The 20456-nt window shown below is 36.7% G+C and overlaps 1 protein-coding gene across 2 annotated transcripts; it reads right to left on the bottom strand.

The window, feature by feature from the left end:
- Positions 1–395: 395 nt before the first annotated feature.
- On the bottom strand, positions 396–20304 carry LOC146512786 (integrin alpha-M-like). Of its 2 annotated transcripts, XM_085170799.1 has the most exons (30): positions 19135–20304; positions 16688–16790; positions 16327–16418; positions 15883–15953; positions 14976–15090; positions 12996–13123; positions 12736–12878; positions 12296–12446; positions 11877–12027; positions 11564–11631; positions 11276–11396; positions 10972–11111; positions 10113–10259; positions 9811–10020; positions 9570–9703; positions 8512–8660; positions 8256–8407; positions 8009–8134; positions 7042–7115; positions 4422–4563; positions 4235–4333; positions 4044–4123; positions 3873–3959; positions 3702–3771; positions 3501–3602; positions 3015–3095; positions 2820–2930; positions 2553–2666; positions 2323–2433; positions 396–2168 (listed from the first exon to the last, which is right to left on the bottom strand). In XM_085170799.1, the coding sequence occupies exons 1-30, from the start codon at positions 19169–19171 to the stop codon at positions 2085–2087; spliced, it is 3393 nt and encodes a 1130-aa protein (XP_085026925.1). In that variant the 5' UTR covers positions 19172–20304; the 3' UTR covers positions 396–2084. The 2 variants fall into 2 exon arrangements, with proteins under 2 accessions (XP_085026925.1, XP_085026926.1); XM_085170800.1 differs by lacking the exons at positions 396–2168; positions 2323–2433; positions 2553–2666 and having other exon boundaries at positions 2820–2907.
- Positions 20305–20456: the final 152 nt, after the last annotated feature.

Below are 20456 nucleotides of genomic sequence, written 5' to 3'. Positions count from 1 at the left end.
ATTAGCATTAATAAAAGATGGTGGATTTATGAGCTCAGAAATCTGCACTGTTTGTTGTTAATTTGTTTTTGATAAATTGTGAATTTAGAGAAGTTCAAGTCCTCCAAATATGCTGGATCACATAACTCACAGAACAAAAAAGGTTGGAGACCCCTGCTCTGTCCTATAATTAACAATATAAATCATTAAATGCTGTGTTGATGGTTCTGAACGATAAACTTGTAATGTTTAGAGTCCTAAGCTTTTAATCATAAAAAGAGAGAGAATATATAACTAGTTATGCATTCAACAATATGTTGTTTTTCTAATAAAAGAAACTGGATGATTATTTATGTATGAAAAATGAAATGAATTTTATTCACATACTACATATAATGAATGATAATGATGAAGCAAAAACGTTATCTTTTATAAATATTACACATTTTACAATTTATTGAACAACGGCATTCACATTGTTATTGGCACTTTGCACATCTCCAGCAGTTAAGTGCTTTTAAGCATATAAAATATATTAAATTTCATTCATTATACATTACAGGGAGACATGAAAAGTTTTTTACTGTACAATAATGTCTACAAACATACAGTTTGTAAAAATATAAATACAGAGATATTTCATGGTGGACAATTATTATTATTCTTTAAAAAAAAATAGTACAGTCACTCTAAAAACTTTCATACCATAATTCTTTACAGGACTGTTTCAGAATCACTCTACATCTACTCAGGTACTTCACTATATTCAACCTCAACCATTTTATTTGAGTATCCTTTTTCTATATTGTGCATTAAATTTAACTTGAAAGCAAATGACTGTATAACAGACACTTACTACTATAAGTGTCTGTTATACAGGATAGTAATTCACAACCTTTCATAGTGTGGCCTCTAAAAACACTGTCTTCAGGTGGTCTTTGGGTGCTTGTGTTAAATGTAAGTACAGTTTAATTTAAACAATTTTATTTACTTTTTGGGTCCAGAAAAAGAGAATAAACAATTTCAGATTTACTTTTCAGATCTCTTCAGTTCATTTCATGTTCCCATTGCGAGGGTCCTACATAGCAGACAGGTCTGGCCCGGATCTGGTGTCAAGCCGGCACTGCTGGCTGACCTCTGGAATGGTAAGTGGTATGTCATCTAGATATGGGCCAGGCCTGGCATAGATGGCACTGTTTATGTGATATCATGCCACATCTGGCCCGATTGTGGTTTGGTTTATGTGGCCCAGGCTCATAGAAAACAGGTCTGGCCCAGATCCGGCATCAAGCTGGCACTTCTGACTGACTGGTGTCATGGCAGGGTGTATGTCAACCAGATGTGGGCCAGGTCTGGCAATGATGGCACTATTTATGTTCCTATTTTCCTATTTTAGTTAGTAGACCCAAATGCCATGTTGCGATACTATACTGCTATGGTAGCCAACTTTATCCAAAACCTAGTGAGGGTTTACTCATGTTTACCACTGGGTGGCTGTAGCTCAGGCGGTAGAGCAGGTCACTTACTGATCAGAAGGTTAGTGGTTTGATCCCTGGCTCCTCCACTCTGCATGTCAAGAGTTTTAATGTGTATGAATGTGGTTAGGAAGCACTCAGTTTGGAGAAAGTGTGTGATTGGCTGAATGTGGCATGTCGTATAGAGCACTTTGAGTAATCTCTGATAGTAGAAAAGCACTATATAAGAATCAGTCCATTCGCTGTCCGAACAGAGTTTTGTCATGTTACCTTTGCACTACTATGTTCCAGCACATGTTGTTATTACATGGCTTGATTAAGGTACACATTAGGCTGACATCTGGGGCCAGAGCTGAAACTGTTCTGGGCCAGCACTGGCCTTGTGTTGGCCCATGTGTGGGCCACCTCTGGCAAACCAGATCTGGGCCACCAAAGGGCCGTCATTCTTTGCGGTATGTGGGCCATGTGTAAGCACACTGTGTGGGCCAGATCCGGGCCATACCGATTTTGCTATGTCAGGTCCTGCCCACCAGGTAGGAACTTCTATTGTAAGTAAATGGGCGAGCAGGGGAGGGATTTCAGACCTTCTTTGAAGATTAGATAGAGATCTACAAATATGAACTTTTGTTTTTATCCTGTGGGTACGTCTCCACCTGCACCATCTTCCGGTTCTTCAGTGTTTACCTTGCTATATTTACTCTTGAAAAATCCAGCCTAGAAGTGCAAGGAAAACCATAAAATTCAAGTAACTGTGCATAAAAATTATATTAATGAAAAGAAAAGAAAAGAAAATTTAATTATTTGTCCACGTTCTCTAATAGCTTTTCTTATGAAAAAATTAATTGAAAAAGTGTGATCATCATCTCACCTTATACAGGACAACTGTGAGTAAAATCAGAAAAAACAACCCTCCCAGACATCCTCCAATAATCTCTTTGATAAAATCTGGCTCAGGGTACACTTCTACTTCTGCCTCAATCTGAAAGATGAAGTGACAGTTGTGAATAAAATGGAAACTATTATTATTATTATTATTATTATTATTATTATTATTATATCAAGATAACATTATATACTATATATATTACGAGTGCTCACCTTGTGAACAGGAGAATTGTAGTCAGACCCTGTTGAAAAGTAGACGTACTTGCTTCGGTCGTACTTCAGACTGACTTGGCTGGTCAAGAGGAATTTAGCAGATTGAAGTCCAATCTAAGAAAAAATCAAGAGGGATGAGCTGAATTTGAAAATGAAAATAAATATATATAGGAAAATATATATGAGTTAGTAGTACCAAATAAGGAAGAAGTGTGACATGAAAAAAAAACCTAATGTAGCACTTAACATAAACGTCCCATCAGTTACCTGCTCTATCCACTGTGAAGTGAGGTTTCCAGAGATTTCATACGTCCTCTTCTCCTGCCTTTCCAGAGATGTCTTGCACTCAAACACTCTACACATGGCCACAGAGCAGTCCTTTGGATCATTTAAAGAAGACTAAATGCAACAAAAGTTGATCCATTGTAATGTTAAATCTACAATGTTTAGACTAATACTTACCACTACTTTATTTTTTTGGATCTGAGGAACAAAGTCTTTAACATGTGGTTCTTCATAACTTCCTTTCTTACAGTCTGCAATCTATAATACATTTGATTTATGGTCCCAGTGTTACCACATGCATGTATTACACTGCTAAGCATGAGCCATTTTTGTAGTCAATACCTAAAACAACATACAATACTGTGTACAAGCCTTGAGCCACCATCATTTCTCTATGTTTTGCAGGGAAAATGGAAAATAGTTGCAACAATTTACTGAAAAATGCAAACATACATCGATATATAGTAAATAAGACACAGTGTGTAGACTTTGGCTTGAAAGTCAATATTTGGTATGACCTCCTCCTTTAATATTCAACACAGCAAAACCTTTAGAAAGCCTGAAGAACTATTATTCAAGACCACTTACATTTATCTTTGATAGCAAAATATAAAGAAATGAAGGGTGACTTAAGACTTTTGCACAGTACTACATATATATTACCTGTAGGTTGTTCGGATGCACCCAAATGTCTTTTCCCCCAAGCTTCACTGGAACCTTGATCCACACAGTGAAATTATGAAGTGCTCTGATATCATTTGTTAGCTAAACAAGAAAAGAAAACAAGAGCTAAGCATAATAGTTGGATCTAAATCATAGAATTACCTTTACAAAATACAGATATATACACATGTCATGTTCTACCGTGATTAATTGCTGGACTGGTTTCTGCAAATCATTCTTCCCAAATGTGAAATTGTTGTAGCTGGGGGAGCTAAACAGACATATTTTAAAGATTGATTAAATATCATGTATTAGAACAGTCACTTTCTATTTTTTTGTTTCCTTTTCTGTTACAAAGAGAACAACACATACCCTTTAATTGTCATAAAAATGCTGTATTTTACATCAATCAATTTATTTTTGTAGAGTTCACTTGTAGGTGCATGCTCCTGATTTCCACTGAAAGAGAGAAGTGAACATATTTATACTGTATCTGTGGGTCTACTGCTTAAATGAAAAGTACATGTACCAGATAAACAGTACCTGGTGGCATTTGCAGTGACAAAGATCTTCCTCTCAAATTGACTATTGCTGTCAATCCCATAGAAGACAATGAAGGAAGCCTTAATGGAATGAGAGAGATGAGTGACTTCTCTTTGTCCGTAAGTTGTGCAAAAGTCAGAAAAAACAAATTGATAAAAGATTTTTTGTACAAATAAAATTAAAAAACAAACCTTAGTTTGGCTCTTGAAAATGGGCTTGTCAATAGTACAGTCTGTCCTTCCTCGTGATAAACCATCTTCACTGTCCAAGGACTTGCACTCAATTCTTCCCTTTTATTAGGAAAAAAAAGATTCTAGATGCTTTGGAAGAGCAGCAGATCAGTGATGAACTGATACAGACTTGATCCTGATGCCTTACCTGCTGACTCATGAACTTCCTGTAGGAGAGTCCAGCTGGGTACGTGAGAATAACACGGCTTTTGTAGGAGTTTTCTCCTCTGTTCTCCACTGTGACTGTGACATTCAAAAGCTCATCAATGCCCACTTTAACCTCTGAGGATCTGTGGAGTATGAAGCCAGATGAGAATAAAAGGAGAGGAAAACAAGACAACAGCTGAGCTAAAAGCACAAAATGCTAAATTTATGGTAGTTTTCAATTGAATGCTAAAATGGTAACAACTTACAGATCCTAAGGGATGTAGTATATTTACCAAGTTAACTTATTGCATTAACATGTTAGCATCTACTGATTAGCCATCCACTCACTTTCTACTGCTATCACAGCTAACATTGGGCAAGGGCCAGCAGTATACCCTGGACAGATTGCCAGTCTGACACAGGGTAGGATAATGCTTAAAACTCGGCATTAGGAGGCAACATGGTATTTATGAAATTGTACAATATTTCAGCTTATGACCTAGTAAAATTGGAAATAAAATATATAAAACGGGTTCAAATAGAGAAAAGTTAATTTTTATCTACATTGGGAGGTTTCTCAGCAGATAATCTTAGCCATCATGAGTGATTCTCTGATCAGTTGTATTTCATTATATTGCAGTCTTTTATATAGCCATGCTTTATTGTGCACCACAACATGATGAAATAGCATAAAAACTCAACCTGACATTATACAGTCATCCCACTAACAGGGGAAAGACAGACTGCACTGAGTATTGGTTATTTAATCATCGTAGCAAGCAGAAAAATAATTTTACACATGGAGTCTCCAGGCAAATAGACATGAAAGAGTCTTAGGGCCACATTACAAAAAATGTATATTATTCATTATTAAAAAATTAAGTCTAAATTTTGAGAAACAGTTGAAATACTATTTGGGGAAAAACAGTTTAAATGTGCAGATAACAGTTGTTGCTACAGATGCTATACCCTCTACAAGATGCCTTTGGTAGATGAATTAGTGAACCATCGATATCTTTACATCTGTCCATTACCTGCCTTTTCATTTTTTACTAATCCACTCTTCCTCTTGGTTCAAGGACTTTTGGACTCCTTTGTGCCTCTTTGTTTCATCATTTGTGTTTCTTGTTCCTAGTGTCCTATTCATTTAGTCTGTTTCCTTTTGTGTTCTGTTTGGCGTAGTGTTGCTTCTGTATGTCCTCCCCAATTAGGCCAGTGATGTCTTCATGTTGTGTATCTGCCGGTTTCTCTAGTGATGTCTATGCATGTCTGTTTGTTTGCTCTCTCGCCCTCTTTCCTCCCTCACTTTCTCTCTCCTCCCTCTGTTGCTTGGGTTCCATCATTTTGCATCCCAGTGTTTGTGTTCCTTGTACTTCCTGTTTTACTTGGATAATTTTCTGTCTCATGTGCCTCATATTCAGTTTTGCTTCCACCTGTCCCGTCTATTTGATTGTTGCCAGCCATGTTCCCAAGGTGTTTCCTCTCTGCCCTGATTCCCTTGTGTATTTAACCCTCTCAAGGCAGGCGTTGCAGATTTGCAACAAGTAAAAGCTAACAACCTGATTACCCCAAATACATATTTTATGAGTTTGTTTTACTCAGAAGTACCACTGCAGGTATTCTTTTGTGCATTAGCAACAAAAGCTTAATTTGAGCCTGAGAGGGTTAATGTCTGCGTCTGCCTCTGTCTGGGGTCGTGTTCTCCCTCATTCCCCGCTCCCTCATTGGGTCCCCCAATCTTGCCTGCTTTACACAGTGCATGACACGATTCTGAAGTACGATTTCATTGACTCAGAGGGTACAGTAGCCATGGCAGTTTGTCTTGAAACAACAATTGTAATCTCCACATTTCGAATTTTCTCAAAATAATAAATAACATTTTTTCTTCTGTGTCCCTCATAAGCCATCGTAAACAGATTTACTATTTGTGTTAGTGTTTTTCTCATCTTTTTTATTTTTGTTTCTTTATTTCTCTTTCCAGCTTTGTTGTGACTTATTAATTATAAGGAAGGAGAATTTTGACAGAGTGGCTTTAAATTTTATTCAAATGTTTCAGTAGAACAGTGTTTTTATACTTCATGTACAAGCAATTAAAAGTAGCACATTTCCAGGCACACAACTTGTCAAATTCTGTTTTTTTTTGTAAATTTGAGTTTAATCATAAATATGTCTGAGTTAGATTTTCAGCGGATGTTTTAATACTTATATTTTTAATTTTGGATTATTGTTTTGGTTTTATTTTGGTGTCCAGTCTTGGTTTTATTATTCTTGGAATGCTTTTAAGTTTTGTGACATAATTGTCTTTTTGGTTTTGGCTCTAGGTTATTCTCATTCTTGCCTCCCCAGCGTTTCCCTGAGTGTGATTTTTTTCTTCTTTCTGTATTTCGTTGCACTCTGTTGTTATTTCCTCAAAGAGATTTTTCCATTCCCTTGTGTTTTGGGATTTGGTCTTTTTTAGGAATGTGTTACAATTTTTAACTTAGCTATTACCATTAAATTAGGCTTTTTGTTGATCGTGTCTGCTTGCTATGTTCTACATGCTGGGTCCTTTCAAATCCATGAGCCACACGGTCGCCTGACTGTGACACAAGTAAAGCTTAACTTTAGTAACTGGGCCTCACCTGGTGAAGTTGAAATCCACCTTCAGGTTATCATTGCAATTCTTGTCAGTGCCACAGTTGATCTCAAAATTTAACTGTGGAAGAAAGCATGGTGTATTTACATTATACATTTCACTCATTATAATTTCATTTTATTTTAAAACTATAAAGAAACTATTTTATTCTACTTAAAGACTCCACCAATTTCTGTCATTTAGCAATGCTGCCATTCTCGTGGTCTTAAGATGTAGCAGCGGTCTCTATGCTGCCTGCTAGCAGTGACAGTGGCATTCGCAGAACTTAATACTTTACACACAGTTTCTGTCACAGATGCCTTATACGGATGGAGATATCAGCACAACAACTGTCCCAGCTATAAAGTTTTACATTTGCATTTGAGTCAATGGTTTTGATATTATACCTCTGTACACCACTAAAGTCAGTGTTAAATCAAACAATGTGTGACTGAAGTGCAGATATTTAGCTTTAATTCAAAGGGTTAAACAAATGTCTGCATTAATGGTTTAGAAATAACAGATCATTTTTGTACAGTTTCAGAGGCTGAAGAGTAAATGTAATACCTATGGACCTTACTATGTATTACTATGTATTCCACAGCAACAATGAGTTTGTTAATGTATTCGCTTTTATAAGTTAGGTGAGTAGTGTTAGCTGGTTATGTCACCAAGCTAAGCAGCTGCATGCTTATTACTGTGAAATGGACTAACATTAACCAAAACTTTCTGTACTGAAGATAAAATTCTTTCTAACGATACTCTTGATCCACTTCTAAAAAGGATCTTGTTCCTCTGTAGATGCAAGGACTCTAGTTAGAAAGGCTTGAATATTTTTAATTCAGTGTTTTCAGTTAGAGTTTGTCACTACTCTTTGAAGACCTGACAAATGCACAGGTTCTTCTCAATGCCAGAGTTACATAAAAAGTAAAGGCAAAAGTATTAACTGTACACTTATAGTGCACATTTCTTACAGGATAATTAGTTGCTGTTGGAGCATGCGGGGAAAGACTTGGCGTGAGATTTTCGTCAGAAGGCAAACCATAAAAACTGAATTTAATCTCATTAGAAAGAGGACTGAGAGCATCTTCTGGACAGGCCTGCAAGAAGAGAGCAATGTCAGTGTTGCAGGACTACAAGACTAAAATTAAAATATTTTGTTTACTGACTTGAACATCTGTTGGTTCATTTGATAATTGTGATGTTATCAATAGAATTTACCTCAATAAAAAATGTTACATTTGAACACTTTTTCCCCAAGGTGACAATAATTGATCCAGACTGCTCTTGTTCTTTCTCACTGAAGTAAGCTCGTTTTTTTGAAGGTTTGCGAGTGGTATCCAATGTTAACATATAATCAATCCTTGCTTGAGCTGGAATAGATCAGAGTTTGACTTAAATGTTACAAATGCACATGCATACATAAAGTAAACTGATGAATGGTTTAGTGATTTAGAAACAGATAAGAATAATAAACCTGCGCGTTGCTCTTTCGTAGACAAGCTGCTCATGGTAAAGCAGACTGTAACTGTGTTCTCCAATGGTTTTAAGCAGTCTACATTCTGAGTAGAGATTTGGTTTGGGCTGAATGACACCTCAGACTTTACCTCTACAATGGGTCTTGATCTGGAAATGGACATAATAGGGAAAGGAGATGATGAACTAGACATGTGAATGACTATTACCTTTGTAATTAATACTAAGCTGACAGCTAATCTTCATTGTAGATGTTCTGATCAAGACTTCACAACTGTGTACACTTTTCTTTGATTTACTCACACTGCACATTTTATAAACCACTATGTCTACTTGTTTCTATCAATATCTCTGCTACTAAAAGTTTGGGGTCAGTGAGAGATGTTAATTTTCTAAGTAAAGAACATTTTCTCTTATTATATGGCATCAACCAGATATGTTTTAAATTAAATTTAATGATTTAAGGAAGCATTAATTATAAATCTGTAATGCTTTCTAAAGAAGTATCTACAACTGGGATGGACCCTCCTTTGCTTTAAACAGAATGGCCTTAATTCTTAGTTGCATAAATTCAATAAGGTGTTGTAATCCTGTTCAACCACATCCCAAAGGTGCTATTGGACTGAGATCTGCTGACTGTGGATACCATTGTTGTTAGAGACCAGACTCATCAGAGTGTTTTTCCAATCTTCTGTTGTCCATTTTTGGTGAGTCCTATGCCCTTATGCATACCTTGGGAGTAACAAGTGGTTATGTGAGCTACTGCTGATTTTCTGTCTGTTCAATTTAGCTTGGCTAATCTCTATGTGTAGCTGCATGTGTGCATAACCCTTTTTTCTTTGCAAAAAAAATGCATTTTTTCCTGTATTTTCCTGTACATTTTGAAGTAAACTGTGTTCTGCAAACGTAATTTCTAATTACATTAATGTGCCTTTTTTATGATTAGAAAATTTTACATTTACACTAAGTTTTTAGCAGTATTCTATTCATTACAATTGAACCTTCACAAAAAAGTACCAGTGACAACAATAACACATGGCTGGACTATCTTTGACTTACCTCAGCAAGACAACTTTACCCTTTGAACCCACCGCTAAGTCAAGCAGTCCATCACCACTCTGGTCAAAAGCCGACTGACTGATTGACAGGCCAAAGAACTTCAGTCCTGACTGGACCTCAGAGCCAGTAATTCTCTGTGTGAATGAACATATTTTAATTAATAAAGCTGCAGGTTGTATAGATACACTTTTACATCACAGATAAGTTTAATAATCATTGTGAGTACTTTGATGCTGTGTACCTGTGAGTAAGTAGGGCTGATTCGTCCTCCTTCACTGTGGAATATGTAGATGCTGCCTTCACCATTATTCTCCAAAGGTGCTCCAACTGCCAAATCATTGAAACCATCTCCGTTTAGATCAGGCAGTACAGCAAGAGAAGAGCCGAACCTTCCTTTGACAGCTGCATGTCCTCTTAGTATTAATGGATCATGAAAATTACACTCCACAAACTGAAAGCAGGAGAGTGAATATTATATGATCATTAGGAAAGTTGACAAATAAAATAATTCATTTAATTGAAGTGGATAAAACTTTGATTTACCAAACCAGTTAATGTGCAAACATAAACTCTTCCCTCTCTATCAGGCTCCGTGTACATTGGGGCAGATATGAAGATTAGCTCAGTGATGTCATCATTATTTATGTCCATGGTACACACCTCTGCCCCGAAATATTCACCAGTCTGATACTGTGTAAGCAAAAAAATATAAATTTTTATTTGAAAAAATAATTTATATATAATTTAGATGAGATGAGATGAGATGAGATGAGATAGCCTTTATTTGTCAGTTGCAGGTCTTTTGCCCACAACCGAGATGACAGACCTTGCCGACCGTACATACAATACACAAACATCACATTGGGGAGACAGGTCAGGCTAGGTAGCGAGGAAAAAAACATCAAAATGTGAAACACAAAAGGATAATACAGGAATGCACAGATATCAACACACCATACACAATAAACACAGACAAGCAACATGGGAAAGAGTTCCAGTGTGTACATCTGATCTGGGACCGCTGCAATCTTCGACTGCGCCTCCAGCTGACCCGATGTCCACATCAGAGGGGAGGTAAGCGTTGGAGGTGGCGTTGGATCCGGGGTAGGGAGGGTGATGCGTCAGTGAGTGCTTATCAGTATCAGTATATGTATGTGTGTGCGTGTCCATAATTCAGCTGAGACAGTGTCCTTCACCCCGCCAGGCTAAGTAAACAGTCTTCCAGCCAACCCAGGTGGCTTTGCATGGAATGGGAAGGAACAGACTAAACACAGTCGTTATCAGGGTGTTTTGTTCAGCTCCAGCCTTGAGCCCACAGCTGGCGCCGAAGGGGTAGCTGGATTATGATGGTAATTTTTCTTTTTACAAGGTCATTCAGATCTGTCTTGCTGTAAATTCATACCTGTGATGCCAAGGGCTCAATCGTTTGGTTTTCAAAGTTTTCTCTGTTAACAGAGACCACAACTCCTCTGTGTTTATATCTTGGAGCACCAAGAACTGTCAGAGAACCACTTTGGGCCTTAGCAATTGCCATGGAGTAACCTAGAATTTGGTAATCAAAAAAGGAAAGACAATTTATTTCTCCTTTAAAATTTTGTTCATGTGCAAACTGATCCAATTGTTTGTGTAAAAGAATTACAGCAGAGCTGTGTATATACATGATCACATGTGTATGAGTTAGACTGTTAAAGCTGTAATATTCTTACCAAGATAACTGTCAGGCTCAAAAGACACATCCTCATATGTTTTCACCTTCTGGCCTCCTGTTGTGTATTGCACGTAGCCTCCCCTCCACTGGTTTGCACCAACAATAGACATCTGAATTCCCTACAGTGTCGACAGAAAATACATTTAATATACAATAATTTTTTTTATTTAAAATGTGGACTGTGTTTAATTATCTGGTTGCCTTCAAGCTACAAAAGGTGGCACATGTGAATCTCTCTTTCTCATCAGACTAGACTGTCTGATGAGTTTCATGTAGTTTTAATTACCTCAGGTGCATAAACTGTACTAAATCCCTCTTGAGACATTTCCATTTTCAGTGACTCTCCACTGCTTTCTGTGACAGAAAAAGAAACAAGACAAATTTTTAATTATACTTAAAGTAAAGAATTCAAATGACTTTTTGTTGTTTATTATAAATGTGCTGAGTATTTATTGCTCTTTTCATAAAGCAACAAGTTGTTTAACTTAAAATGAGACAAAATTTGTAACATGCATTAAAAAGAATACAATGTAATTATTTTAATTTTCTACATTTACAGGAATTTTAACAAAGCTTTAATGTTGAATGTATATTTGTACCTTCAATGGGAAAAATTTTGTCTTGTAGATTCTGTCTTATTTCTTCAAGTGCGTTGAAGTTCTTCACTTCAAACACATGTTTTTCTGAGGGAGATGATGCAATGGTGTGCAGTTCTTGTTTTGCTTCAGGTTTATCAAATGCATCCCCGACCTGGAGATTTGAAAAACTATGATTACGTTTTCATACTATTCAAGATCATTTGCTGACTTTGGTAAAATACAGTCCTTAAACCTCACCTGATTAATATTCAAATTTACACACAGATATTATACTCTCTAACACTGAAAAGAACTCAAATCAACCATAACAGTTATTTCTTGTTGACTGAATGAATTCATAGCATGTCTGACAAGTGACACCATCATCAATCAATGTGAAACTCAATATTCTACAAGTTTAAATAACTGAATGTGCTTACCCCAATAACAAATCGAGCAATCGATTTATTTTTTGCTTGCTCTACTGCACCTTCCAGGTTCTCACGGTCATTAGATGCTCCATCAGTAATTACAATCAAGACCTTCTTCACATTTGGTCTGGAGCCTTTCTGTGGGCTGAAAACTTTTTCCCTATCAAATAAAAAAAAGAATAAAATGTAATTTCAACACAAAGTATTTTTAAAAGTGCACCTTGTGGTCATGCATATTTCAGTGTCATTCATTTTTTTCATAATTTTTCCAAAATACAGATATTTTTGTACTTTGCAGATGCAGCATTAGATCTGCAAGTATTTCAAATTGGCCTTGGTTTGTGCCATCTTGTCCACTTTGTAGAACATAATACTGAACATGCACGGTATTACTGTAGTCAGATTCACTGAAAAATGCAATGCTTCAGTAATATCTTTGCATCACTTACACAACTTCTTTGATGGCCTTAGCCGTGAAAGTCGTTCCCACATGTTGCTGAATTTTGTTGATTTCATCCTCCATTTCAGGTAAGTTAAATTTTTTAAAGTTAAAATGAACCTCTGGGGCACTGGAGAACTGGGAAACAGAAAACTGAAAGAAAGAAAAAATGTGAAACATGTTTTAGATTATATTTTATGGTGTTAAATGCAGACAAAGATGTAATCTATGTCATGATTTGCTGTTATTTAAGGGACAACAGTGTCTCACCTGTGTGTCACTTGAGAGAAATGATACAATTAGATCTCTCACAAACTTCTTCATTGTTCGAAAATCAGGATCAGATACGCTGCCTGAACCATCCAAAAGAAAGGCAAGGTCGACTTGTGTTTCACAGTCTGTCAAAGAAATGGATTCAAAATTAGATTTAGTTTTATGGGGTGATTTTTATATTTTTTCACTCATATAAAAAGCAAAGCAAAAGAATTTTGCACGTCGGTAAAGGCATTATGAATAACACAAAGACAATCTATGTTGTATGCATTTGCTAGTTAATCACTAAATGTACGTATGTTTGTCTATTTAGTGGCATAGCTCAGTCGCTGTTGTCTATGTTAGTTTAACAAGAGAGACAAGAAGATTAGCGGATTAAATGAGTTTGGTCCAAAAATGCTTATCAGGGTTTTACCAAAGTTAATGTATAAGATCTCCAACCACAATTATTCTTAGTCTTATTGTTTACATTTATTTTTATTTCTTTAAGAAAATACAGAAAAGCTTAAATTATTTGAAATCCCAGAAGGTTGATTGTGCTCATGTGGATGCAGTGTTTACGGTGGGTTTCATCACTCATCCAAGTGTCTTTCTCAGTTTCAGGTGACTACAGGATTTTCCAACCTTCTAAACATCCAGATGAACAGAATCAACTCTGTCACTTAGAAGCAAGACAAAACATCTCAGTTTATTACACAAACGTCTTATGAGTTAAAAATATTTGTATAAAATGACTCAAAACAATTAGTACAGACTACTAGACCTGTTCAATCAAGAAATAACTTAAGTAGAACCTGTATGACAAACTGAAGCATGCTAAAGATCTCAAAAAGCAACGCATCATGCCACGATCTAAAGAAACTCAAGAAGAGATGTGAAATATATCTTTGACATCTATAAGTCATTTCTTAGTTTTCTGGACTCAAGCAAACCATGGTGAGAGCCATTATCTACAAATGGAAAAACTAAGAACAACTAAGAACAGGTGAACCTTCTCAGGAGTGGCCAGCCTACCAAAATTACTCCAAGAGCACATTGGCGATTCATCAAGAAGGTCACAGCCATACCCAGACCAGCATCTAAAGAACTGCAGGCCTCACTTGTCCCAGTTAAGGTCAGAGTTCATGATTCAACAATAGAAAAGAGACTGGGTAAAAATGGCATACAAATAGAGAGTTCGAGGAGAAAAATCACCAAAAAAGCACAAAAACTCATCTCACATTTGCCAAAAAATATCTTGAAGATTTTGGGGAAATATTCTGTAGACTGAAACAAAACCTGAACTTTTTTAATTGTTTGAGTCCAGTTAAATCTGGAGTAAAACCAACACAGCATTTTATTAAAAAAGCATCACACCAACAATCAAACATGGTGATTGCAGTGTGTCTAGGGCTGATTTTGCTGCTTCCTGATGATTTGGCGTAATGGATGGATCTATGAATTATGTTCTCGGCCAGAAAATCCAAAATGATCATGTCAAAAGCTCAAGCACATTTGGGTTATGCAACAGGTGAATGATCTAAAATAACCAGCAAGTTGAACTCAAGTTGAGAGAATAAAGGTTTTGAAGTTGCCTAGTCAAAGTCTGGACCTAACGCAGATTAACATGACATTAAAAAGGGCATTCACAGTCTAAAACCCACCGGCGGGCTGAATTAAAACACTTTAAAAAAAAGTGTGCTGTGGAGGTATAGTAAAGACAAAACAGAAGCTCTAACTTTCCACTCCGATTTTATTCATCACAACACATGAACTGAACACGTCGCGCCACAACTCGACAAAACCCGTCCTCCCTACTTGGGTGTGAGTGGAGCCCTTTAGTGGGCCGCCACAGGGCCAAAATTTCTCCACAGCCACGTGACACACTCATTGACATTTTTTTCCTTAATAAATGGAATCATCATTTAAAATCTTTTTTTTTTTCTCAAATACATTATTCATTGTAGGTACATTTTCACAAACTCTGTTTACTATTACCGTCAAAAGAAGATGGTATCGGTGGTCCAAATGAATTAGAACTGTCTATCTGAAAGCACACACCGTTGTACATGGTGATACTTTTGCAGTGCTTTGGGATGGATGGACAACACACCTAAAAACAGACAAAGACAAGTTCTGATTAGGCTGATTATTTCCTGTCCCTGTTTCCTTCATTTCATATAAAAATCAATCAGATCTGAAAAAATAAATTCCCACATAAATCTTCAGTATCAGCTAATGTTTTTTTGTTTGTTTTTTTTAATAATTTCATATTCTGCTCTCTTTCAGGAACATGTGTGTGAATATGTGACAGGTTACTACACCTGTGGGAACTCTGGAGGTGTGGTACTCAATCCAGGCTACAGAGCTCACTCAAAATACAAACCTCAGTTCTATTCCTTTGTCATCTTTCTACATTCAGAGAGACCTGCTTTTCCTCTCTATCTACACCACACTGAACATTATCTGTAACAGTAAATCGTAGAAGGTCTCAGTCTTATGTAGCACTTTTCTTATACAACCTCACTCATTCACACCCACTCAAACAAATGATTTTTTTCTATCCTTTTCCTATGTAAGTGCTTTCTGTCTAACATCTACATACATTTATAGTCTGACAGATGCATCAGAGTGCAGCTTAGGGTTAGTATCTTGCCCAAGTATATGTGGCATGCATTCTGGTGCAGATGGGACCACAGTCACCCAGTAACATTAAGCTAATATGTAAAATGTGTTGTTGGTTTTTTTTTTAATTAGCTGATTCTGTGGAGAACTACTGGGAGGTTCAGTGATTTTTCACAATGCAATTTTTAACACAAGACATTTTACATACATAAGACAGTTGAGTTGGATCATCAGTGATTTTAAAAAGTACTTAACATAAGGTCTGGAGCTAGCAACTCACCACAGTGTTTTCTGCAGAGGGATCACTTGCCATTGACATACCAAGGGACACATTAGCTGTCAAATCTGGAGCTGTATTGAAAGAATTCAATATTTGTTAAAACACAAAAATCTCCTTGATAATGGAAGAAACAGTGAAGCCGAAGACTACAAAGCACCTCAATTAATACACTTACATTTACACGGCACATTTACAACAGAAAGGAATGCAACACAGAATTCAAGTTCACTATAATTTCATTTCATAGCTGTAAAAATTTAAAAAGTAAGTTGATCTCAGTTTTGAAGGCTCAATATTAAATACAAAGATATCTACTTTAGAAATCTACTATAGCTATGATTTGATTTAACCAAGTTTCTGTGCCAGGGTCTGAGCAGAATTTTTGCAAAGGTAAAATAGTTACTGTTGAAGTTTTAAGACATTTACAAATTAATGGTTACCTACCTTCTAGTTTTATATCTTGACATTTTGGAGGAGAAGTGGTGCAGCTATATATTCCCCCATTCTCCTGTTCAAGTGGGGCACTGACGATCAAACTATGGAGATAAATCCAGACCACAATGTAAGTCTAGAGAGCAAACTGTGGTTAAATACACTACATATCTTTTCTGTTAAGAAATATTGCATGTTTGTTCATTTATTACTAACCTATTATGATGTTTGTTAGAAGAAAATTAGTAATAAATAGCAATATTCTTAAAAAGCAAATAGTCCAATTGCAAGCATACATTTAACAAACATGTATGTGTGTGTACGTGTGATACACTAACATACACACACTTTATCAATGTGTCTTGTGACTTACTCTGATTTTCTTTGAATCACCTTGTACCCAAAACCAGGAGCAGAGCTACTCAGGGTCTTCCAAGCCCCAGGATCAATATTGAAAGAAAGCGCAGGATTTAACACTGAGAATTAAAGAAGCAAAAAAAAAACAAACATTGGTTTTATTATAAACAACTTTATATAGTAATAGAGGTACTCTAATGTGATTATAGCACCTCTGTTGAATACCACATACAGAAAATTCTATAGAGTCTGTGTTTCTCTTTAATTGTGTTGGAGTGTAGCAGTTTGAACTGAGGTCTGCCTCAGTGGGTGATCTTTTATTACAACTAGAGAGCACATAAGCTAGATATTTTTAAATTCTAAGAACTAAGAGCAATTATTGTCTTGTAAAACACACTCAAGACTTCAATTTGGAGTCAATTTTATGTCTTAAATTCCATATATACAGTCAAAAGTTTGGACACATCTTCTTATTTAATAGTTTTTCTTTATTTTTAGTACTTTCAACATTGTAAAGACATACTAAAGACATCAAATATATACATGATATATGGAATTATATAGCAAAGAAAAAATATAAATAACTCTAAATATGTATTATATTTTACATTCCTGAAAGTAGCCACCCTTTGCTTTGCTGACAGTGCTGCAAACCCTTGGCCTTCCCTTAATGAGCTTCATAATGTGGTCACCTGAAATGGTTTTCACTTCACACCTGTGCCTTGTCAGGTGTCATTTGGGGAAATGCTTGCCTTCTTGATGAGATTGGGACCATCAGTCAGTGTTTTGTGCAGGAGTCAGGTTGATACACAGCTGACAGTCGTATTTGACAACTGTTAGAATTCATATTATGGCAACCAATCAGCTAAGTAAAGAGAATTGACAGTCCATCATTACTTTAAGAACTGAATACAGTAATTCCGAAAAATTGCTAAAATTTTGAATGTATCCCCAAGTGCAGTCGCACAAAACATCAGGCACTGGATGAAACTGGCTCACATGAGGACAGTCCCAGGAAAGGAAGACCAAGAGTCACTGGTGCTGCAGAGGATACAGTCATTTGAATTACCAGCCTCAGACATCGGAAGTTAACAGCACCTCAGATTCGAGCCTAGATAAATGCCACACAGAGTTCCAGTAGCAGACACATCTCTACATCAACTGTTCAGAGGAGATTGTGCGAATCAGGCCTTTATGGTCAAATGTCTGCTAAGAAACCACAACTAAGGAAAAGAAACAAGGAGAAGAGATGTTTTTGAGCCAAGAAAGACTATGATTGGACATTGGACCAGTGGTAAGCTGTGCTTTGGTCAAATGAGTCCAAATTTGAGAATTTTGGTTCCACCTGCTGAGTCTTTGGTGAGTGTGAACGGATGGTCTCTACATGCATGGCTTCCACCGTGAAACGGGGAGAAGGAGGTGTGATGGTATGGGAGAGGCTTTGCTGGTGACACTGTTGGGGATTCATTCAAAATTTAAGGCACACTAAACCAGCATGGCTACCAAAGCATTCTGTAGCGACATGCAGTTCAGTTTGCATTTAGTTGGACCATCATTTGTTTGTAAACAGGACAATGACCCCAAACACACCTCCAGCTTTGTAAGGGCTATTTGACCAAGAAAGAGATTGATGGAGTGCCGCGCCAGATGGCCTGTCCTCCACAGTCACCTGACCTAAACCCAGTTGAGATGGTTTGGAATGAGATGGACCGCAGAGTGAAGGCAAAAGGGCCAACAAGTGCGCAGCATCTCTGGGAACTCCTCCAAGAATGTTGGAAAACCATTTCAGGTGACAACCTCATGAAGCTCATCAAGAGAATGCCAAGAGTGTGCAAAGCAGTAATCAAAGTAAAGGGTGGCGATTTTTGAAGAATCTAAACTATAAAACATGTTTTTGATTCCATATGTGCTCATTTATAGTTTTGATGCCTTCAGTGAGAATCTAATGTAAATAGTGATGAATATAAAGAAAAAACATTAAATGGTTTCATAACCCCCTGAAAAGTAAATTTTTTAAAACATTTTATTACAATGCCATGCCCTCAAGTTTAATTCTTGTCAACACAGTGTTAGTTAAATTATTCATCACAGGATCAAACAGTACAATGTGACACTGGTAACAGGCCTCAAATATGTCATGATTGCATTAGCACAGAATTATTTGTGATTTAGCATTTACATATTTATTATGGATTAATAATCAAGAATTAAATTTTGCAAAATTATTTATGAAAGGGTTTTTTCACTCAGTGCATGCTAGAGGTGAAATGCAATCAAAATATTGTACTCATTAAGCTATTTTTACACTCTGAAACTAGCTGGACTGATCACACGTCTCAGTAAGTGTGATTCACAGAGAAAAAAAAAAGGAAATGAGCACAACAGACATACTGCTCCATAATATTTTACTTAAAATGAAGGCATAACTAGACAATGAAAGATAAAAGGCACAAACTGCCTTACCTGACAAGAATATTGTAGCACTAATTATCCAGTTCATTGTGTTACTCCCATGGGAAATAATTGAAACTGTGATATTTGGTTTTATTTTTAATTTTCACTGCTGAGCAAGGTGCCACTTCTGCTGAAAGCATGCAAGAAGGAGCCAAAAAGCAGAAATAATCAGGTGACTGATCAAAGCTGAGGCATCTGTGGAGGAACTCAATGAAGGAGGAGTTTCAATAGCGGCAGCGCTGTGTTATATAAGACAGACTGTGGTGGTGGGTGGCCAACTTTTAATTTAGTTTAAGCTCTAATTTTCTTAAACAATAGTATAACAGTAAACCGACTGGATAGTTTACTGACATGTGGACAACCAGATGAAATTATTTTAAATATAATTAAAATGTTAACATTTTAATAAAACCATCTGCCTCATTAGCAGGTCTAAGATAAATTTTTTGCTGAAAATTTGAGGTCAGTTCAATAAAATTCTTTTTGTTTATCACGTTAAATTGTAAATAAGAAAAGGGAATGTTGAGCATCTAACATTATGACTATTACTTTCCCTGTAGTTGACTAGCAAGTTGAATTTGCTTCTTCAGATTTCTACTTAACACATCTATTCCTGTTGCATTGTTCAGCCCGCAAGCCCTCCTGTCAGGAAGTTGGCCTCTTTTACGATAAGTGCGTGCCACTAAAAAAAGTGTAGTGTGCGCTACAAAACCCAAAGTCTGAAACTGTGAGAACATCCGAGTTGCAAAATTTTATGTCTTTTCATGTGTCTGTTTTGTGCTTGAGCTGAGTGACACAGAAACAGATGCAAAGTGCAATGTGCCCCGAAAATATGAACCTGCAACCTTTCCCTAGCTTGGCGGTTGACCTCTTCCTGCAGAGCACAGACGATCAAGAAAGGTCGAGAAAAGGTCAAGGATCAGTGTGCTGTGTTGCTGCGTCTGGTTTGGATTTCTAAGGGCAGGTTGGCAATGTTGCAACATGTTCAACCCTCTCTCACTCTCACTCTGTTTCTGTGTGTGTCTGTGTGCACGCAGACACACACATTTAGTGCATTCTACATATATCCCCCAAATTTATCTTCCTTCACATACTATTTCAAATGACCTCTGGATATTAGATGTTCTTCTTTGGTGAGGCAGCACATTTTAAAATAACTGCAGCTAAATAAAATGTTTAATATAAGACAGAATGTAAAGGGTGTGCTTGGAAGATGCATAATTTCGTTTAAGGAGAGTGTAAGAAACACTTACATTGTAGGCCATTCTTCCCTGCACATTTCTGGATAATATCGTCTACTCAACCCCTTCTATCTGGACTTCACCTAAACC

This window comes from Neolamprologus multifasciatus, chromosome 8, assembly GCF_963576455.1.
Source record: "Neolamprologus multifasciatus chromosome 8, fNeoMul1.2, whole genome shotgun sequence".
Taxonomy (NCBI): domain Eukaryota; kingdom Metazoa; phylum Chordata; class Actinopteri; order Cichliformes; family Cichlidae; genus Neolamprologus; species Neolamprologus multifasciatus.
Note: the sequence above shows the minus strand (reverse complement) of the source record. Positions and strands in the feature narration are given on the sequence as shown.